At 41.9% G+C, this 22,246-nt stretch overlaps 1 protein-coding gene across 7 annotated transcripts; it reads left to right on the top strand.

Annotated features, from left to right (window-relative positions):
- Positions 1-98: 98 nt before the first annotated feature.
- Positions 99-21,589, top strand: LRRC42 (leucine rich repeat containing 42). Of its 7 annotated transcripts, none has more exons than XM_045897638.3 (10): positions 105-244; positions 1,617-1,737; positions 5,507-5,993; positions 12,547-12,678; positions 13,871-13,989; positions 15,231-15,319; positions 15,489-15,602; positions 19,368-19,452; positions 20,797-20,892; positions 21,089-21,589. In XM_045897638.3, exons 3-10 carry the CDS (start codon positions 5,521-5,523, stop codon positions 21,361-21,363), a joined length of 1,383 nt encoding a protein of 460 aa, XP_045753594.1. In that variant the 5' UTR covers positions 105-244; positions 1,617-1,737; positions 5,507-5,520; the 3' UTR covers positions 21,364-21,589. The 7 variants fall into 7 exon arrangements, with proteins under 7 accessions (XP_045753593.1, XP_045753594.1, XP_045753595.1 ...); XM_045897639.3 differs by lacking the exon at positions 1,617-1,737 and adding an exon at positions 1,542-1,574; XM_045897637.3 differs by lacking the exon at positions 1,617-1,737 and having other exon boundaries at positions 99-244.
- The last annotated feature ends 657 nt before the right edge of the window (positions 21,590-22,246 follow it).

The raw sequence follows: 22,246 nt of genomic DNA, 5'->3' as shown, positions 1-22,246 counted from the left end.
GTCCCGCGCACGCGCATCTCCCCAGCCCAGCCTTTCCCCCGCCCCCCCTCCCCGCCCCTCGCCAGCCCCGCGGTCCCACGGCGCCAGGCCGCCCCCAGCCCCCTCCCTCCTCCCAACCTCTCTCGGTCCCACCCTCCCTAGCTTTGTGCCCGCGGCGCCGAGCCGCTTCCCCCATCAGCCGCGCCGCGGGAGGAGGGAGCCGCCACCGAGAAGCTGCCGCTCGCAGCCCCGGGCAGGGGCACAGGTAGGTGGCGGCCGCGGGCTGGGCCGCTCACGCAGCCCGGGGCTGCGAGTGGGGGCGGGGGCGGGGTGTGAGGGAGGGGCGGAGTGGGGGAGGGGTAGACCGGGAGCGACGGGGTTGGGTGTGGTTTGGGTGAGAGATGTGAGGATGAGGATAAAGGGGTGTGGGAGATGGGTTTAAGGGTGGGGTCGGGGTGCCGCGTAGGGTATTTGGGGGCAAGGTGGGAGAAGGGAGCTGGGTTAGTTTGGGCGGACTTGGGGAGGGGCATGCGTGGGAATTGAGGGAGGGATGGAGAATTGCAGTACTGAGGAAGGGGAAAACGGAGTGGGATTTGAGAAGTGTAAGAAGGAAAGGATCTAGGATTGGAATAGAAGGGGTGGGGTCTTGGGTGTAGGGAAGAAAAGTTGGGGCTGTGGGTTGTGAAGTTGGGCATCGTGAGGAGTGAAGGAAGGGGATTTTGAAGGTTATAGACAGAAGACAAGAAAAGGAATGGGGAGATTGGAGTCCTAGGAGAGGGAATTCCAGAGACTGGGAGGAAGGGAAGAATACTTGGTGAAGGACAGAGGAAGAGTGCCTGGGGGTGGAACCGATGGGGGTGGAACCGTGCAGGGAAGGAAGGAGAGGCAGGTGGAGGTGGGATTGCCTGTTTGGGACCAGGAACCTCATTTCAGAAGGGCCTTGGTAGGATTGGAAGGGCCTGAGGTGTGAGAGGTAGGGACAGGGATGCTGGGACTGGATGAAGGGAGGGAGTTAGGATTTGGAGTGTAGAGATTGGGTTTTATGTTAAAAATTCTTGAGTTGGCAGGTAGAAGAACGGTGAGAGTGTCAGGATGTAGGAGAAATTGGCATGTTCCTGGAGGGAAGTAGGGAGCTGGGTATGGTGGGGCCTTTGAAGCTTTGGGGGAGGAGAGGGTATGGGTGAGAAGGCAGGTAGGAAAGTGCACTCTGTAGGGAAAAAAATGAGAGGAGTGGAAAATTGAATAATGGTGGTGACACAGAACAACCAAGGTAAGATCGTTAGTTGGTTATTAGTGGTTTGGAACTAGTTTCTGTCCAAGTTTTTGTGTAGAAATTTTCTCAAGAATACTGCATTTTCAAATAAATCAAGGGTGTCTGAAGCCTTGGGATGGAGGCCATGGCTTGACAGATGTTTTCCTGGTGTGTGGATGTGGGTAATTTCTGCCCTGGCAGAGGGAGGAAGGGAGGCCTCATTGTAGCTCTGTCCTGGCTCTGTTCCCACCAGCTCTTTCCTCAGATGTCCACTGGTTTTTTTATCTCCTCCCTGCCCCCACCCCCCCAGCCTAAGCCAGTGAATACCAGAAGGATCAAACAGGTGGGTGAGATTAATTTTTAACATCTTTTTTTAATCCTTAAGGCTGACGTCATATTTTTATTCTTGAGAGACAGCATCATGCAGTGGAAAGAGCTTGAGCTTTGGAGTAATACAGCCTTGAGATTGAATTCGGGCTCTGCCACTTAGTAGCTCTGTTCCTTAAGTAAGTTACTTTACTTCTCTGAGCCTTTTTACCTGTTAGATGGCAATCCTGACCTCATAGGATTGTTGAGGGTTACGTGAGATCACTTAATTTTGAGTACCTAGCACAATGCTTAGCAACTGCTGGGTGCTTAATAAATGGTAGCTATCACACCCAGTGTCATCATCATCGTCACCATCATTATTACTATGATTTATTTTTAGGGGATTGTTAGTTTACCTACTAAAGTTAGGTGCTTTCTTTTTCCCTTCAAATTAGAGAGTCATAGATTCGGTTCACAATTTTAATCCTGTGGCCTCTGTCTCTGGTTCCCTCCCTCCAGTCCACTTGATTGGGATGGTCCTGCTTCTTGCTTGGTAAACTGGCTTCTAGATCTAAAAAGTTGTCATATTTAGTTATCAATTATTTTAGTTTGCCTCTTATTGAAAGAGGCTATAGAGAACTGAGTTCTTTATGTAGTAAGGTTACATTTTATTCATTTGATGAAATGGAATGCTTTGTGGTAACTTTGGATCATTTGTGGTGACTGAATACTAGAACATGCACTGTGTAATATTTTTCTTTGGGGTTGTATGGTTTACAAAACTGCCTCTCTGGAGACAGGCTGGAAGACCATCAGAATGCCCTGTTACTCTGTTGATCTAATATAAAATATAGTTAATGCAGCTCTAAACTGGACATTCTTGCAGATACTAATTATTTTAATTTTCGAGTTTGTAGGGGGTTATTGCCATGGTGTAGAACAGGCCCTGTCGCTTGAGGGCCCATTTATAATAGACCACCGTGTACAACAGCCAGGCATAAGCAAAGCCAAGTATAGAAGCTGTATGTGGAATTCTCTTGCCTTTATGGTTCTTAACCTTGCAAGGTTTAAACATTAATTTAATTCTTAGGTCATTTTATAGTATCTCACAAACTCTCGGGAAGCTTCTTATTGAGAGAATGCAAGATGCACACATTTAGTAGTAGAAATCAAAGGTTACCAGGATTTCCTGAACCAAGGTTATTAGTTCCTCAAGTACCTTCATTGAAGAGCAGAGGAGCCTTGGGGCTTCTGGACAGATAATGTGGATTTTACTCTTCAGGAAATACAGGGTTTTTTTTTTTCATCATTTAGAAAGACAACTAGCATTTGATTAGGAATTTAGAAGTAAAAAATAGCCAGAACTGTGCCTTTTTTGAAAGTGATCCATACAAAGAGAAGCTGCCAGGATTTGGGGCAGCCTGGGTTAGCGTCCTTACTCTGGTCCCAGGCTGCTTGTGCCATCTGCTGGATGGAATCAGACTTTTCTGATTTTCACCTGAAGTGGTCATTTATCCATTTGTCCATTTGACTCCAAAGTTTGTGGAACACACTGTTGGGGTGAGGGTTAGGAGTAATATGCATGGGCAGACCCTGTTTCATTGCCAGGGAGCTTATGGTGTGCTGATCCATTATAATATGTTCTCCTCATAGAGTTTGCCTTTCTATTATTACAATCAAGTTGTTCCTTTTTAGGGCCATGCCTGGTGACTAATTTCTGATCCATGGGTAGAGTAGGGCTCTGAATGCCCAAATCCAGGGATAAAGACTGAGGGCATCTGCTTTATCTCCTCATCAAGATTAAAGTCTGTGAGGTTGCAGGTGCCAGATGCTGGAAGAAGAGCTTAGAATACGTGAGGCATCTCCTTAGCAGCAGTCCCTGGCAAGAGTGTGGGTTATAAGAGCTGGCACCATGACAGGAATTTTTTGTCTGAGTGTTAGTTTTTTTTCCCCTGGTAGTACCAGCAGCAGTATCCTCCCATCATTTGCTTTGCTTCTACCACCTGCAGAAGGGTCTGGCAAGTGGGGGAGGAGCCTGCAGCTGTTGCCTAGAAGAGGAGCTGGCTCCTAGCAACAGTATCAGCAGGCCCTGCAGCTCAGGGGCCTCTGAGGTCCCTCAGTCTGTCCCCTTGAGGTCTCACCCTTCCTCTCATTCAGTTCAGCATGTATCTGTTGGGGGCTTACTCAGTACTAGGCACTGTGTTGGGCCTGGGAAAAAGAGATGATTCAAGTCAAATAAATGCCTTACCTTCAAAGAGCTCACAGCTCTGGGAACATTAGCAAGTTAACATAGCACACAGTGCTTAGTGCTATATATAGAGAAGAAACTGGTGCTCTGGGAAAACCAGACAGGCATGCACTGGTGCAGGGGTTAGTGAAGATTTCCCAGGAGAGGGATGGTGGTTGAGCTGAGTTTTAATGATGAATAAGGATTAACTAGGTCAGGAAAGCAGAGAAGGATGTTCCAACCAAAGGGAGCAGAATGGGCAAAGACCAGTGGGACAAGAGAACACAGCCAACTTACTTGGGTCGTATGGCATGGCCGAAGAGTAGCGCGTAAGAAGCTGAGCAGGAAAGGCTGAGGCTGTCAGGCTAGGCAGGGCCCTTCTTTCTGATGTGCTTTTACACACATAATTATCCTCAGGAGAAACAGGGATTGTACTGATGCCCACAAACAGGATCACTGTTTGATCTCCAGAGACTCAGCATTTTTGATCACTGACTTGATTGTTTGCTGACATTTATACATGGCATCAGAGCTATATCCCAGCCCTGCATTGATGAGAAGAATCTGGGTTAGTTCACTCTAAAAGTGTGAGTCTTTTAAAGATAATGGCAGAGTCTTTTAAAGATAATGGCAGCGATTTGACATATATAGAATTTTAGTTCTCACTACTCTTTAAATTGTTGTGGAAATGATAATCAAATACTTTCATTTAACATAGCAATTTTTTGTGTAATATGAGATCTCACAGTTTCTCAGGAAAACATATTTTATCCAATTAATGCTTGAGCACAAAATGTCACTCGTAGGATTGCATAAATGCCCACTGTTTTTGGTGTTTTGCCTTACCTCAAAAGTGACCTAATAGATGTTTCCAAGGGGTAGAATCGCTTTTTTTTTTTTTTTAGCTCTTGTGATGGAGGTCTTTCTTTGTAGATCCAAAAAACCCTATTGCTGATGGTCTATGCAAGACTTAGCAAATGAGTAGACTTTAGTTCCACAAATACCCACTCAGGGTCTGTTATATGCCAGAACACCATGTTAGGGAGTCTGCATGAATTAAATGGTCCCTCTCCTCAATGGTCCCTCTCCACAACTTCTCAAACTAGTGGAACACAGGCCCAGAAAATAAATCAGTAGCAAAACACTGAGTCAACAAAGATGTCGAAGGTGCAAAGGTAGCAAGGAAGTTACTAGTTTCTGGTCTTCGTTCTGTGCATAGTTATGTTTTTAAAAACAGAAATAGTAAATTCTGTATGTACTGTTTGTAACTTGCAAATCAATAAAAATTTTATTATTTTAATGGCTGCATAACATTCCATGGTATAGATGTATCATAAATGACTTAATAGCACCCCTGTTGTTGGACATTTAGGTTGTTTCCAGTTGTTCTGCAATTATCAACTGTGCTGCCGTGACTTTCCTTGTAGATGACTCTGTGCGCTTCTGTTAACTTCCCCAGGGTGAACTTTAGAAATGAGATTTGAGCTGGCTTTTGAAAGATGAGTAGGAGTGCACCCGATACAAAGAAAAGGGGAAAGTAGGAGACAGCATTCCAGATAGAGGCAGTAGAGGCAACCTGCTGTGCCAGAGTTCACAGGCAGCTGGGAAGCTTTGTTTCCCCAAACCAACCAAAGGACCTTCCTGGTAGGCTCATAAAGCTCTGGGCACAGCAAGATGAAGTTACATGTTACAAATGGTATGTTAATTGGGTTTGCTTCCTTTGTGCCTTGCTTTTACAGTTGCAACCAAGGCAATGTCTTACTACCTCAACTCAAAAAACCACCTGGACCCAGGACCCATCTATGTACGAGAAAATGGTCAGCTGCACATGGTCAATCTGGCCTTGGATGGTGTCAGGAGTAGCCTGCAGAAGCCAAGGCCTTTCAGACTATTTCCCAAAGGCTTCTCTGTGGAGCTTTGCATGAACAGGGAAGATGATACTGCACAGAAAGAGAAGACTGATCATTTCATCTTCACATATACCCGGGAGGGGAATCTTCGGTACTCTGCCAAATCTCTCTTCAGCCTCGTCCTGGGCTTTATCTCCGACAATGTTGATCACATTGATTCCCTTATTGGCTTTCCTGAGCAGATTGCTGAAAAGCTATTCTCTGCTGCAGAAGCCAGACAGAAATTCACAGAGCCAGGTGCGGGGCTGAGGGCTTTACAGAAATTCACAGAGGCCTATGGAAGTCTGGTACTTTGCTCCCTGTGTTTGCGAAACAGGTGGGTATTCTGATTAGGATATTGAGTATTTTTGGGGGGTGTATTAATTCTGTCTAGTTCTGGGGCTTAGTGGGCTTGGGGGCTTCCCCCATCAAATAGCACTTCAATTTAAAGCTCCCAAATATAAAGTGGCAGGCCATTTTGAGAAAAATCAGTGTCTTTCTCCCTACCTACTCCCCCCACCAGAAAACACAGCTTTATTTTGAAACCATTTTGCCACTGCTTTGATTGCCACCACTCCTCCATTCAATAAAAAAAGTACTCTTCTACCAACTTTTCTAGTATGAGAAAATAGAAATGACAAGATATGATCTGCCAAATATCTCTTGGTATGCTCTTGGGGATGTGAAGATTAGTAACCAGAGTGCTGGGCCCTGTTCCAATTTTCAGACCTCTAGATATTGAGCATTAGATAAAAAGCAACTTTAAAAGAGTGATTAAAATTTGAAGTATCCTAAAGTTTGGAAATTTTCAAATAAGGTCTGTTCACTTTAAAAATAACCTGCCAGTTATTTTACCAGCAGAAGATGGGTTTATTCAGGAATAAAAGAGAATTGCAATTTGGAACAATCAAGCTATGGCAAAACCACAGGCAAGTCAGGGGGAACAAAGGAGAGGCATACTTTTTTAAGGAGAAAAGAGGGAAGTTGGGAAGGTTGTTACGAACTTAAAGACCGTTGGCTTAAACTAGGAGTTCAAAGTGTGGTGGCTTTTCATTGATGAAGCTATTGCCAGGGGGGATGAGGAAAGTGTTTCTTCCTTTGGCTGGGAATGGTAGAGTAGTATCCACTTGAAAAGTCAAGTCCATGTAAGGTCAAGTTGGGCTCTTCCTGTTGGGTCTAGGGTGTGAGAGCTCCCCCTGCTGAAACCTCACAACTTCCGTTTTAGTGAGGCTTCCCCATGACTCATTTTGACAGGTCCCAACACCAAGGTCTGTTTTCTAACAGAGCAGATGTTTTCTCTTGTGACTTGCCTTTGCTCATATTACTTTTACTGATTTATTTAAAGTTTTTAGGGGCACCTGGGTGGTTTAGTTGGTTGAGCATCCTGGACTCTTGTCCTCAACTCAGATCTTGATCTTGGGGTCATGAGTTCAAGCCCCACTTTGGGATCCACTTAAAAAATAAAATAAATCAAGTTTTTATTCCACCATCATGTAAAATGACTTTTAAAGCATCTACTAATTAAAAGAAAAACAAACAAACTATAGAGGTGCCTGGGTGGCTCAATAGGTTAAGCATCCAGCTCTTGATCTCAGCTCAGGTCTTAATCTCAGGGTTGTGAGATCAAGCCCCATGTTGGGCTCTACTCTGGGCATGGAGCCTACTTAAAAAAAAAAAAAAAACCTTTAAAAAACCGTGGAAAATTTAAAAATAGAAACTGCCATGGAAAATAATTCAAACACAAAATTTCTCCAGAGGCAGCTACTGTTGACAATTTCTTTTATACCGTTCCAGAGTTACCTCGTACACATGCATGCACCTGCGGCTCTCCCCTTTGTTACGCAAGTGGCGGCACGCTGCTTACACTGTTACACACCTGGCTTTATGTATTTTAAAAATCATTGGCCGTTAATACCTGTAGATTTTAAGAATAACTGTGTAGTATGCCATTAGGTGAACTTTTTTTGTGATCAGAAAATGTGCAAGGTAGCTTACTATTAAGATGTACCATCAATATGACCATTAAAACAAGGCTAAAAAAAATAGCATGTAAGAGGAGAAAGTCATATCAGAAAGCATAAGCTAAACTCATATGCTTGGGGGGCACCTGGGTGGCTTAGTCGGTTAAACGTCTGCCTTCGGCTCAGGTCATGATCTTCAGGTCCTAGTATTGGCCGTTGGGCTCTGCGCTTAGTGGGGAGTCTGCTTCTCCCTCTCCTTCTGTCCCTCCCCCCACTCATGCTCTCTCTCTCTTCCTCTCTCTCAAATACAATTAAAAAAAAAAGCCTTTAAAACAAAAAGAAGCAATCTTTATTTAATTGGCTCATAGAATCAACGGTTTCACCCCAGTCCAAACATTGTACTTTAAAAAGACAAGGCATAGGGCACCTGGGTGGCTCAGTCGTTAAGCGTCTGCCTTCGGCTCAGGTCATGATCCCAGGGTCCTGGGATCGAGTCCCACATCGGGCTCCCTGCTCGGCAAGAAGCCTGCTTCTCCCTCTCCCACTCCCCCTGCTTGTGTTCCTGTTCTTGCTGTGTCTCTCTCTGTCAAATAAATAAATAAAATCTTTAAAAAAATAAAAAAAATAAAAAGACAAGGCATAAACACATGCAGATAGGAGCATAGCCATGGACTTAGAAACTGAGCGGGTACCTCTTAAAAGCTCTGTCTCTATGCTGTGGTTAGTCATGGCTGAGCTTGGGGCTGCTTCCAGTAGAAAAAAGAATTACCTTGCCTAAATGAAAAGCCAAGCAATATTTCATTGTAGCACATATATTTAAAATACATTTTACTCCTTCATGTTTTGTTTCAAGTTATTTATGTTCACTGTAGAAAAAATAGAACAATGAAAAGTAGGTTTATGATAGATGCCTTGTTTTAAAATTATAAAGGCAGTATATATTTGGGAAATATATAAAGCTGTAATTTTAAGAAATTCATAATCCCACTATTCATGATAATCATTTTCAAATATATATCTTTAAGGGCGCCTGGGTGGTTCAGTCGTTAAGCATCTGCCTTCGGCTCAGGTCATGATCCCAGGGTCCTCGGATCAAGCCCCACATGAGGCTCCCTGCTCAGCAGGAAGCCTGCTTCTCTCTCTCCCACACTTCCTACTTGTGTTCCCTCTCTCTCTGTCAAATAAATGAAATCTTTTATATATATATATATGCACACACACACACATCTTTATACATTTGGGAATATACTACATGTACAACTTGTATTCCGTTTTACCCCCCTCATCTACCGTTCTAGCTTAAGTATTTCTCATGATAGTGAAAATGCTTTTTATTCATTTGTGATACCTATATACCACTCCAGTGGTCAGATTGGAACTGAATAGCACACTTTGATTCACGTTTGACAAGCACATAAATTAGTAGCAATTCTAGAAAGCAGCTTAGCTACATGTATCAAGAGCCTTAAAAATATCCATACCATTTGACCCATTAATTCCATCTATTGGGAATCTATCCTAATTTTTTTTTAATTTATTTATTTGTCAGAGAGAAATCACAAGCAGGCAGAGCAGGCAGAGGGAGAAGCAGGCTTTCCGCTGAGCAAGGAGCCCGTTGTGGGACTCGATCCCAGGACCCTGGGATCAAGACCCAAGCCGAAGGCTGGTGTTTAACCAACTGAGCCACCCAGGTGTCCCTATTCTAATTTTTAATGTAATACTCAGACATGGAACAAATACTTTCATATAAGGGAGCTCATTATAACACTGTAATAGCGAAAACCTGAAAGCTTAATATCCAACAATAGGAGATGAGTTAAGCCAATTATGGTACATTCATATGGTGAAATATTATATAGCTATTAAGATAATATTGAAAGATCATTTAAAATGGTGTGAAATGTTCATATATAACACATTTAAAAGGATTAAAATTGCATACACTATATGATCCAATTTTTTTTAAAAATAAGGAATTTTTATATGTATTACATATATAGAAAGAAGAGAAATATTTCAAAATGTAATCTAGATAATGGGATTGCATAATTTGTTTTAATTTTCTTCATAATTTTTCACATTTTCTTAATTTTTTCTATAAGAAATGTATATTTTATAAAAAAAATAGAAACATTTTTAATGTGATCTTTTGGCTCATATTTTATTGCAACATTTCTAAACTTTGCTGTCTTGTTCAGATACAAGGTTAAGATTTTCAATTGTGGGGGCGCCTGGCTGGCTCAGTCAGAAGAGCATGGGACTCTTGATCTCGGGGTCATGAGTTTGAGCCCCACATTGGGCGTAAAGATTACTTAAAAATAAAATCTTAAAAAAAAAAGAGAGAGAAAGAAAATTTTCAACTGTGATCCCAAACTTCCCTTCTCCTCTTGAATCCCCAGAGGAAAATAGGAAGAGGACAGGAGATTTGGGTTTGCATTTATAATCCAGGGCTGATGCTATAACAGCAAAGGTTTCACCAGCAAGAAAGGGTTCAGATCAAAGGGAAAGAGATTGAGAAAATTATTGAAAATAAGATAATTGGGGAGGTTGGGACACTTACTGTGTTAGGGTAGGTCACAAAGCTGCTTGTCGGAAGGAGAAGCCAGTGTTTTTGCAACTGGGTTCCAGCGCTATAAAAACAATTTCCTTCCGTTGTTGAAAGCCCAGTGATTTTTAATTCAGCTAATGGTACTGGGAGGCAAGTATGTTTTCCTTAAATACCACCCTGTGTAATGAAGTGATTATAATAACTACCATGAAATGAGGTTCTATCAGATGCCTGTACTTTTGAAATATTGTTTATAGTTTTCTTAGTAATCCTTAAAAGAAATAATCATTTGCCCTATTTTCAGCTGGAAAAATTGAGGATCAGAGAGGTTAAGTAACTTCACAGTCACACAAGTGATTAGGGTTGCTACAATCCAAACTTAGTTGTATCTGACACTAAAATTTGTGTTCTTTCTGTTGCTTCTCCATTACACTATTCTGAACTCGTTAAGGGACAAATTGGAAGACCAGTGTTGATCAAGACCCTAGAGCTTTGATCATGTCCTAGATAAGCATCTAGTAGTGTCTATGGCTTTGCATGTTGGTTTCTCAGCCTTGATTTTTGTAATGTTTGTTAATCACATTATACATTGTTATGTTTCGCAGATAACCCTTGTTTCAGAATTACTGAAAATCTTTTGGTTAATTGATCAAAGGATGTGTGTTTTCCTTTCTCTGATTGCCAGTAATCCCCCAAATCCCCATTAACCCACTTCAATTCTGTGATTGGAAGATGGAAAACAGCAGCTTTATTTACAGTGCAATTAAAATGTGTCTGAGGAAATAAGGCTCAATTGTGTACCCAGCTGAGCTCTGTCACCAGCAGCTTAGAGAGGGTATCAATGCCCCAGGCCATCTGTACCTAGCAGTCAGGCCAGCAGTCAGCTTCAGTACATCTTACTTTGGCGATAGGAAGAAAAGAGATCTAACTTCTGTCTTACCCTCATATTATTCCATCTTGTTTTTGGTAATTATGACCCTACTGACAAAGAGAGAACTGAACACTTCTAAGTGTAACTCCACAGATCCTAGCATACCATTTTGCTGTAGAAACTTCTAGACACCTGTGAGGAAAGTGGATGAGAAAGGCATGCTCTTGCCACAAGTCAGTTTTCCTGTTCTCTTAGGATCCTCTCTCTATTTCCTGTCACACCTAATCACTTTTCATTTTTTTCTCACTGACATCATCTGAAATAGATGAACAACTAGAAAGCAGGGTGGAGGCCCTAGCCTGGGCTGTGGAATGCCCTTTTGATCTCCTTTTCCTCTCCAGAGGCCTCCCTGATGCTTCCTGATAACAGTTTGGCAAGGTGCTCCAGTGTAATTAAATTGTTTGTGCTCACAGGTTTGTCTTAACCATCTAGACGAGACGGAGTCCTTGTAGTCTGTCATACTGCACGTACTTTCAGAGTAAAGTTAACAGGCACAGTGGAGTGGGCAGCTACTGAACCATGTGTTTGAATAGAAATGAGAAAACGTGATCTGCCAAATAGCTCTTGGTATATTCTTGGGGACGTGCAGAGATTAGAGCCTAGAGTTCCAGGCTCTGTTCCAGTTTTCAAACCAGTAGAGCGTAAGATAAAAGGGAACTTCAAGGGGCGCCTGGGTGGCTCAGTCGGTTAAGCATCTGCCTTTGGCTCAGGTCCTGATCCTGGAGTCCTAGGATCAAGCCCTGCATCAGGCTCCCCGCTTAGCGGGAAGTCTGCTTCTCCCTCTCTCTCTTTCTCCCCTCCCCCTGCTCTCTCTCTCACTCACAAATAAATAAAATCTTTAAAAAAAAAAAAAAGAACTTCAAAAGAATGGTTAAATTTTGAGAATCCTAAAGTTTGGAAATTCTCCCATAATGTCCCATCACCAAGGTTTGTCTTCTGACAAAGCAGGTGTTTTCTCTTGTGTCTTGCTTTTGCGTGTATATTTTTATTTAAAAGTTTTTACTCCACCATCATGTAAAAAGACTCAAGGCATTCACTAATTAAAAAATTCAACCTATGCCCACATAGAAATTGGTGAAGTCTGCTTATTACATAGTTCCTTGTCCTGATGGAATGTTGACTATATCACAAAGCCACAAATGATAATTTTTTTTTTTTTAAGAAGAAAGGCTCTTAGGCTGTATTTTTTTTTTTTTTAATATTTTTTTAATTTATTTTTTTCCAACAGAGAGAGAGACAGCGAGAGAGGGAACACAAGCAGGGGGAGTGGGAGAGGGAGAAGCAGGCTTCCCGCGGAGCAGGGAGCCCGATGTGGGGCTCGATCCCAGGACCCTGGGATCATGACCTGAGCCGAAGGCAGACGCTTAACGACTGAGCCACCCAGGCGCCCAATGATAATGTTTTAAAAGAAGGAAAAGAAAAGCTATTGATTACTCTCCATGCCCCACAGATATCTGGTGATTTCAGAAAAACTTGAGGAAATTAAGTCTTTCCGGGAGCTGACCTGCCTGGATCTTTCCTGTTGCAAGCTTGGAGATGAGCATGAACTTCTAGAACATCTCACCAATGAGGCCCTTTCTAGGTATTGACCTGCCACCACTTGTAGATGAATTGTTGTGTTTTGTTTTTAAAGGATGATCCGGTGGGATCATCTTGAAGAGTGTTGATTATTTTCCAATCCTGTGTTTATTTGCTAATTTTTTTTATTTCCTAAAACATTTTCAGTCTCCTTTACTGGGCACAAGCAACATAGATTGAACAGTTCTTAGGAAAGTAAGTCAGTTAGTTCATTTTCTAAATAACCTTTATTTCAACATGTAATACATGAAACTACCTGGGGTAAAAATGATTTTGCCCTTAGTTTGTCCAGTCCTAGTTTATTCTAACAAGAAATACTTATATAGTTGTCTATAATCGTTCTTTTCTATTTTAACTATCAATGAACTATAAATTATTTAAAAATAAACTATTAAAGACCACCTAATTCTTTTCAAGAACCATAATTTAAAGAAATCGCCCAGTTTATACCATTCACAAATAGTCCAGCTGATCTCCAGTTGCTCAGTCTGGCCAGCAGACAGGAGGCCAGACAGATTCCTTTGTGGTTTCATAAACAGCCAGAAGCATAACAGCATGACAAACTTGAGTCTGACCAGCTTCCTGGGGCCTGCCTCAGACGGTGACACCTACACTCTACCCCATACAAAGGTATTTTTGTGTGAGGTTTAGTAAAGTTTCAGATGTCTTGTGTGTGGGATCGTGGAGCAGATTAATACACTAATTTCAGGTTAGCTGGATGGATTGGATTATGGGTGTACCTAAAAACCTATCTGAAACTCTAGATTTATAAAGCTAGTTAAATTTAGAGGATTGTTTGCTTTGCAAAAAGAATTCTCATAGGAGTTCTTTAGTAGACTTTCCTGACATATTTAGAGTGTTTTTGGTTTTCACATAGGATTTGTCATGAATGCAGCTTTTGTGTTAAGCAAGGTATATTTATCCCCTTAATGAAGTCCCTGTTTACCTCATTTGACCGTATACCCTTAGTGCCCTCTGCCATCTGAGATTAGTACCACATGACACTTTGATCCCTAAGTTAACCCTCAGTCAGTAAATAGCGCCCAAAGGTTTATAACTTTGTTAAATGCATTGGGTGTGAAATAACAGGATGTAGAAGATATTTTGTATTTTTAGATGAAGTTTATGAAAGCCTGTTCTTGTACGTAGGCTTTCTCAAATTCTACGTGATTTACTTATGGACTTTGTTTCCCTAGTGTAACTCAGCTCCACCTGAAAGATAATTGTCTGTCTGATGCCGGCGTGCGGAAAATGACAGCACCAGTTCGAGTGATGAAAAGAGGCCTTGAAAATCTAACATTATTAGACTTGTCTTGTAAGTTTCATTCTAAATTATAGTTCTTAACGTTGGAAGAATGGCTTTAGAAATCCCTAGTTCTTCCCCTTCCCCGTCATTTTAGAGGTGATAAGATTAAGGGCGGCGACTTTCCTAGGTGCCACAGCCAGTTAGTGGCAGAGGAGGAGTAAAGCCAGAGGCACTTGACTCCTGATCACATACCTTTCCTTGTATGCTACCACCTCTTTAGGGTAGGAAAAGCCTTGCCACATTCATCTGGGCCACTCACGGTGTGCAGACAGGGCAGCCTTTCATCATATTCATGGCATACATAAGGGACATTTGGCTCACCTTTACTTTCTTTGAGTTGCTGATACAGAGTGTCTGTCAGCTAAGTCTTTTAATCAATACTTGCCTGATGAAAATCTGGATGAATTCACAGTGTGATAACTTAGGATTAATCAGATGTTGACTTCAGTGCTAGAAAGTTGATAGAGATCATTTACAATTAAACTGAGCACCCACTCAATATATGGCAGGATGGTATGGTGTCAAAAGAATGAAAGGAACAGGGGTTAAGGTCAGAGGACATTCCTTGGTTTGCTACTTTTTTTAACAGCTGTGTAGCCTTGAGCAAGTTATTTAACCTCCTTGAGCCTCGACTTCTGTAAGATGAAGACAGTAGTCAATGTCCAACCTCCCTCCCAGGAAAGTGTTTTTATTCAGCAAGTATTTTTTGAGCATCTAGAATGTGCCAGGTGCATTTTACTCATGGCTTTGAGGACTCAATGCTAAATGTAGTACTCTCTGATTTGAGAAGGTAATATGTATGAAAGATTTCTGAAAACAGTACAAGTTAGTAAGAGTAGTAATAGTCTCTGTCCAAATACCTTTGAAAATCTTCTTAAAATATTTTTACTTTGGAGGTGGAATAGCCATGGGCGAAGTCCAGTAAACTATTTTAATACATGTTTATGTATGCTGTTTTCATAAGGCCCCAAATTAAACTCTTTGGGATAACTTCCTGGTTTATTTTTCTGCTAATCCCCACCTCCTAGAAAGTTAGAGCTTTATATAAAGATCTTAAGGGTCATCTAGTGTCGCTGTTCCATATTACAGACAGGATGAAGATAAGATTCTTATATTAGTTTTCTCTGAAAAGTTTGCTCACTCAATACTTTATATTTTATCATTGTTTGGCCTTTTTTCTGAGCTTATTGTTGGAGTTTAGCAGTAGCTCTACTGTATACTGTTATACAGCCTATGTTTTTGACATCTAGGTAACCCTGAGATCACAGATGCGGGAATTGGATACCTCTTCTCTTTTAGAAAACTAAACTGCTTAGATATTTCTGGGACAGGGCTAAAGGTAAGACATTTGTTCCCTTCTCTTATTTCTCCAGACTCAAAATTAGATATTTTTTGCTCCTGCTAATTGGTGTTTAGAAAGGACTGATATTTGTGATGGTGTTTATTTCCTACTGAAAGCAAGCAAGAATTGACTAGATGTGTGTGCATTCTTGTTCTTTCCCTCATAGGACATCAAAGCCGTCAAACACAAGCTCCAGACCCACATAGGCCTTGTCCACTCCAAAGTGCCTTTGAAGGAATTTGATCACAGTAACTGTAAGACAGAGGGCTGGGCTGACCAGGTACTGCAGATTTTTCTCTCTCACAGTGCATTTGGCTTTTTACTTTAAATCACCAACTGCCGTAGTCAACACTTTGAACAAACCTTAATCTTCCGGGTAGTCTGGCTGAATTACCATCTTCACGTCAAATGGAGACACTGATGGCCCATACCTAACCCAGCTACTTAAGGCGAGGTGTCAGATGCCAGTCCTTAGGTCTCATACTCTGATCACTAGTTTGTGCCTCATCCTTATTCGCCCTAGGAGAAAGTGCCATCTTATAAACAACTCAGAAAATAAGCAAATTCTGGCTTGCTATGCAAAAAAGCAGTATGTCCAACTGCAGAAGGACACATTCTTTTAGCAGCGTGTGGATGCTGGAAAGAGAATAAGTCACACTGATAAGGGTCCAAATCTGACTCTTCCCCTTAGTTTGGGCAAATTTCTTACCTCTTAGAGCTTTAGTGAAGAAATGTGTTTTTTGTCCTCTCACTGAGTGAACCCTCCCATTTTCAGCTTCTTGGCTGACTTTCCTTTGATTATCCCTTGTCTTCTTGGTAGTCTTCCTCAACTTAGTATAGACCTAAGTAGGAAGTCAGAAGGTAACCAAGTAGTAGGGCACCAGTAGATGGCAGCTTGTCTGTGGCTGGTGCCTTTCTTCTTCAGACACTTTAATGTTTCTAGAAGACCCACCAAACTGTTTCATTCTGGGTTCCTCCTTGGTTTCACTGTACTGTATGCTGGTGGACCTATCCAAGTGTGTAATTGTAGCATCACCTCCCTATAAGTAATCAAGAAGGGGTGAGTCAGTATTTCAGGTGCACTTTGATGTTTGTCCACAAAATGCATGCTGAAATCGTTATAACAGTTTATAGCGTTGGATGAATCCTACATATATGCAGTGGACTTGGGGCAGGTGTGGGATGGTCATACAAAGGCTTGATGAAGTTTGGTAGCAGGTGACATGGTGGAATGAGCATAGGCTATCGAGTTAAGGAGACATGGGTTTGGGATCCTGGCTGGACAATGCAATAGCTATATGACTTAAGGCAACTTTGAGTTGCTGTTTCTTCATCTATAAAATGCAGAAACCAGGACCTCTCTTACAGAGCTTGGTAAGGATGAAGTAAAATACCTAGCAACCTGGCCTGAAAGTACAGGTGTACCATGGAGATATTGTGGGTCTGGTTCCAGACCACCTCAATGAAGCGAATATTGTAATAAAGCAAATATTGTGGGGCGCCTTGGTGGCTCAGTCCATTAAGTGACCGACCCTTGATTTTGGCTCAGGTCACGATCTCAGGGTCGTGGGATTGAGCCCCACATTGGGCTCTGTGCTCAGTGGGGAGTCAATGCTTGAGATTCTTTCTCTCCCTCTGCCCCTCCCCACCACGCCCTCACTCTCTCTTTCTCTCTCAGATAAATAAATAAATCTTTTAAAAAATACAAATACTGTAATAAAAGCAAGTCAAACTAATTTTTTGGTTTCCCAGTGCATATAAAATTTCTGTGTATACTGTAGTCCGTTAGGTATATAATAACATTATGTCTAAAAAAATAATGTACTCACGTTAATTAAAAATATTTTATTGCTAAAAATGTTAGCCATCATCTGAGCTTTCAGTGAGTTATCACTAATGACCGTAACACATACAATAATAATGAAAAAATTTGAAATGTTATGAGCATTACCAAAATGTGACACAGAGGCATGCAGTGAGCAACTGCTATTGAAAAAATGTTGCCCATAGACTTGCTTTACACAGGGTCGCCACAGACCTTCCATTCATAAAAAAACCACAGTATCTGCTAAGCATAATAAAGCCAAGCTCCGAGGTGTGCCTGTAAGTTGATGGGGCTCCTTCATATGTGCAGCTTCATACCATACACCCTGCGCAGGCCCCTAGAGTGTGGCTGCAGCATTTTCCCCATCTCTTGCTGATCCCCTATTGAAATGTTTCGGGCTGACTGCAGTGTCCTCCTGCCTGCACTCTGCAGGTGACACAGGAGAATGAGGCCAACTACCGGGAGTCCCCTTACTTCCCTATCTCTGTCTCAGAATGTTTCCATTTATTCAACCATCTCCTACTTCCCCCTATCCGAAGGGTCAGGTGTGCCACTTTATTCCGGGGATGAGCACTTGAGTGTTTGTTTTTTGGTTACAGTCTCTGAGATCTCTGGCTCTCTCTGGGATATTTAGTTCATATTGATTTCCCTCCACTGCCCCACCCTTCAGTCTTCAGTCGCACACTTTGTTGGCTGTTTGCTTTCTGTGTATAAACATGACTTACTCTTTTTCTAACAGTTCTTTGTCCCCCCATGCAGCTATGAAGTGGTTTCTAGGATCTTGCCCACCTCCTCACTGCCCACTCAGTTCTTAATCCCTCGTAATCTAGGTCTGGCCTCCATGGCTCTATAGCGGGTGTTTTCTTGAAGGTGGTGTATGATCTCATTCTCCATCTTCCTGGGCTTTTCTGCATTGCTGGTATGAACACGCCTGCCCTACGCTTTCCCCTCCTGGACTTTCTCCTTATTCCCCTCTCACTTCTCCCTCCAGCTCCTGCTGATTCCCCACTTCCTCCTCTCCTCTTCTGTCTTCTCTCTCCTGGTGATCTTCACTGTTCTTAGAGCCTTAACTGTCCCTGCAGGGAAGATTTTACCTTCTCTGACACATCAGACCCATTCCTAAGTACTGTCCATAAATCTGTACCGGGCGCCAAGATTCAGTGTGGCCAGAACCAAGCTTATTTTCTTCTTCCCTCTCCCCAAGCAGTTCTTCCTATTGACATTCTTATTTCTGTTAGTGGAAGGACTGTTTTCCGTATTGCCCACTGAGTCACCAGGTTTGGTTTATGCTGGCATTCTCTTAGATCTGACCCGTTCCCATAGTCACGGAGGTATCATAGGAGGGGTGACACCTGGTATTTACTGGCTGCTTTCTGTGTGCCAGACACTGCTAACCCCCTCATTTAATTCTCACAGCAGCCTGGGGAGGCTGGGTACTATTATTACTACTGTTTTACATATGAAAATATTGAGCCCAAAAAATTAAATCACTTGCCAAGGATACCCTGGCTAGTAGGTGGTGGCGCTAAGTCTGGTGTATTTTTACATTCTATGTTGTCCTGTCTCTGTGTCCTGAAGTGTTTTCCTTGACCTTCTTTCGATCATTTTATTGTATACTATAATGAGAAATATTAAGTTAAAAGCTCTTATTACTTGTGGTATATGTGAAATATCACTTTCTTTTTTACAGATAGTTTATACTCAGCCAAATTTCCAAAAGAATTTGTAGTAGCTTACAATAAAAATACATTTGTGACAGTTTTAAAAAATGGAAACTGATCATGAAATGTCTTGAGAACATGGAAACGTGGGCATTTTACACACATACAAGAGTTGAATTATATTTGGTATATTTAAGGCCTGAAAGTGAGTCTAAGAATGTGTGAAAAGTATTATGACTAAGGTTTTACATTTTATTATTTAAGGATATATACTTTTTTCTAGCTTGCAATAGAGATGAAAATAGACAGGGAATCAGCTTTATAGATTTTTCCCGAGTCATGTAAATACATATATCCAATGTGTTTGTATTCTGATCAATTCCTGCATTAAAACAGAAAATCCAGGCTTGACTTGGTTACTCTTACCACCACGTGTCATCTGAAGTAAGATTACCATAAGGATTTGTGTTTATGGAAAGAGAGCTAAGGGAATAAGGAAAGCTTGGGGTTAAAAGCTTGAGATTTTGTTCAGATTCAGATCTTTCCAAATACATTTTAGATTGTTCTGCAGTGGGAACGTGTGACTTCAGAAGCTGTGAAGCCACGAGAAACCGGGGAGCCTCGAACAGCAGCTCAGCACTTCTGTGAGAAATTCCCTTTTCTTTGGAATTTTTGCTATTAGGTTATTTGCACCCTTAAAGCAGTCAGCCCATTTTCACCCAGTGGGAAAAGTAATTATGATAGTATTGACTTAAATAGATCATCAAGACTTGTATTCTCTCAACATGTGACAGTGTAAGTTCACACTTGGCTTTGAGCACCAGGAAAATAGTTAAATGTATGTATCTCCCATCTTGTCCCAAAAAAGATTTGTAGTGGCACAAAAGTAGAGTACAGAACATTAAAAAAGGAGTTAAGTCTATCCAAAAGATTTCTGTCTCAGGTGTCCATCCAAAGATGAACGGATAGTGGCGCCTGGCTGGCTCAGTCAGCAGAGCATGCAATTCTTGATCTCGGGGTTGTGAGTTTGAGTCCCAGGTTGGGTGCAGAAATTAGATAAAAATAAAATCTTTAAAAAAATAAAAAGAAAAAATATGGATGGATGAACAACATATAGTATTTCCATACAATGGAGTATTCAGCCTTAAGAAGGAAGGAAATTTGGGGGTGCCTGGGTAGCTCAGTTGGTTGAGCCTCTGCCTTCAGCTCAGGTCATGATCCCAGGGTCCTGGGATCGAGTCCCGCATCGGGCTCCTTGCTCAGCAGGGAGCCTGCTTCTCCCTCACCCTCTGCCTGCAGCTCCCCCTGCTTGTGCATGCTCTCTCTCTCTCTGTCAAATAAATAAAATCTTAAAGAAAGAGAAGGAAGTTTTGACATAGTGTTATAACATGGATGAAATTTGAAGAAATTACGCTAAGTGAAATAAGCCAGTCAAAAAGAAACATGTTTTGTGATTCTTCTTGTAAGAGGTTCCTAAAATAGTCAAGTTTATAGAGACAGAAAATAGAGTGGTGGGTGTCAGGGACTGGGGGGAGGGGAAAGGGAGTTACCATTTAACAGGTACAATGTTTCCATTTTGCATGAAGTGAAAGTTCTGGAGAAAGGTGGTAGTGATGTTTGCACAACAGTGTGAATGTACTCAGTGCCACAGAGCTATACGCTTAAAAATGATTAAAGTGGTAAATTTATGTATATTTTATATAATTTTTTAAAGGAGGTAAGCAATAAAATCAAAATGAAGGAAAAATAAAGGTAACAAAATAAGAATACAGGGCATACCAAAAACTATAGAATAAAGTGGTATCATTTGCTAGGGTTGTGCCCCAAATGTAGCTCTTGTTTCAAAGACAAAGTCCAGATTTTGAATAACATATAGGTAACATTTTCTGAGCTTTTATTATGTGCCAAACATTGTGCTGAGCACTTTATATGTTACCTCATTTATCTTCACATCACACTTCTGAAATCGGTTTTATATCCTTATAAAGATGAGAAAACTGAATCTCAGAGAGTTTCTTGCCCAAGGCCACTTCTCCAGGAAATGGCAGATGTGGGATTTGAATCCAAATCTGTCACACTCCCACGTGAGTACATGCGTTCAGCCCACGCCAGTACATATGCCCCCGTTACTCGGGAGGGCGTCCAGAAGAGAATAAAATGAATCCCAGCCTTTCCCTGTTCGGGACTTTGCCGTCTCCCTGGGATCAGCTTAGGACTCGGGCAGGCATTAACACCCCAGTGTGGTTGACTCATCGCCCCTCCTTTCTGTCACCCTTGCAGATGGCAAGCGGGCTCGAGCCGAAGCCCCCGTGAAGTGTCCCCTGGCAGACACCCACGGGAACTCTTCTGAGAAGCTCCAGTTCTATAAAGAGAAAGCTCCAGACTGCCACGGGCCATTGTTAAAGCGCGAAGCCGTCTCAAGCCAGGAGTCAAAGAAGAGTAAGAAGAGAGCTTTTGAAGAGCCAGAGAAGGAACAGAGCAACTCTTCGCAGTCTTCAAAGCAGAAATATGTGTGTCTTGCTGTGGAAGACTGGGACTTGTTAAATTCCTACTGATTGGTAGATAGGAGTTGACCTCTTTCCCCCTGACTCTCATGTATGAGCAAAGGGGGCTGATGGTGTTTTCCTTTTTGTTTGACTTTACCTATGGCATTAGCATAGCGAGCGGATATTTCTACTTTTGTGGTGGGGGAGGGGAATGCTATGGAAGTATGTAATAATTTCTAATGTATATTTTCAATACATAGTAATTTTTTCAAATAAACGTTTTTGCTGTCCTTAAGTTCTGCTTGTGAAATGTAGAATGGAGCCACAGGAAATAACACTTTGGTTTGGGGTAGAAAGCCATGTGAATTAACAAGGCAGCTTAGCATGATTTGTTACTACAAGGTGGCCCAGCCAAGAAGGGGTGTGTGTGTGTGTGTGTGTGTGTGTGCATATGGCTACCATTATTGACTCTCTCCAGTGTGCCACACCCTGTCCATACAACAACAATGGAAGATAGGTATTAGCCCCACTTTAGAGTAAGAAAACTCAGCCTCAAGGGGCACCTGGGTGGCTCAGTTCGTTAAGTATCCGACTCTTGATTTCCGCTCAGGTCATGATCTCAGGGTCCTGGGATCAAGCCCTGTGTAGGGCTCTGCACTCCACACTCAGCGGGGAGACTGCTTGAGGATTCTCTCTCCCTCTCCCTCTGCCCCTCTCTCCACTTGCATTCTCCCTCTCTCTCTCAAATAAATAAATCTTAAAAAAAAAAGAAAAAACCCAACATCATGTTAGGGGAGTTGATTAAGGTCACAGAGCTCGTAAGTGACAGAACCAGAATTTATACTCTTCTATCCTAAAGCCCACTCTCACATTGCCTTTTTTTTTTTTTTAATGTATTATTTGTTTCAGGGGTACAGGTGTGTGTGATTCATCAGTCTTACACAATTCATAG

The sequence above is a fragment of the Mirounga angustirostris genome, unplaced genomic scaffold, assembly GCF_029215605.1.
Source record: "Mirounga angustirostris isolate CCGP_5_RB_7025 unplaced genomic scaffold, mMirAng1.0.hap1 SCAF_4, whole genome shotgun sequence".
Classification (NCBI taxonomy): Eukaryota; Metazoa; Chordata; class Mammalia; order Carnivora; family Phocidae; genus Mirounga; species Mirounga angustirostris.
This window is presented reverse-complemented; position numbering and strand designations above follow the sequence as displayed.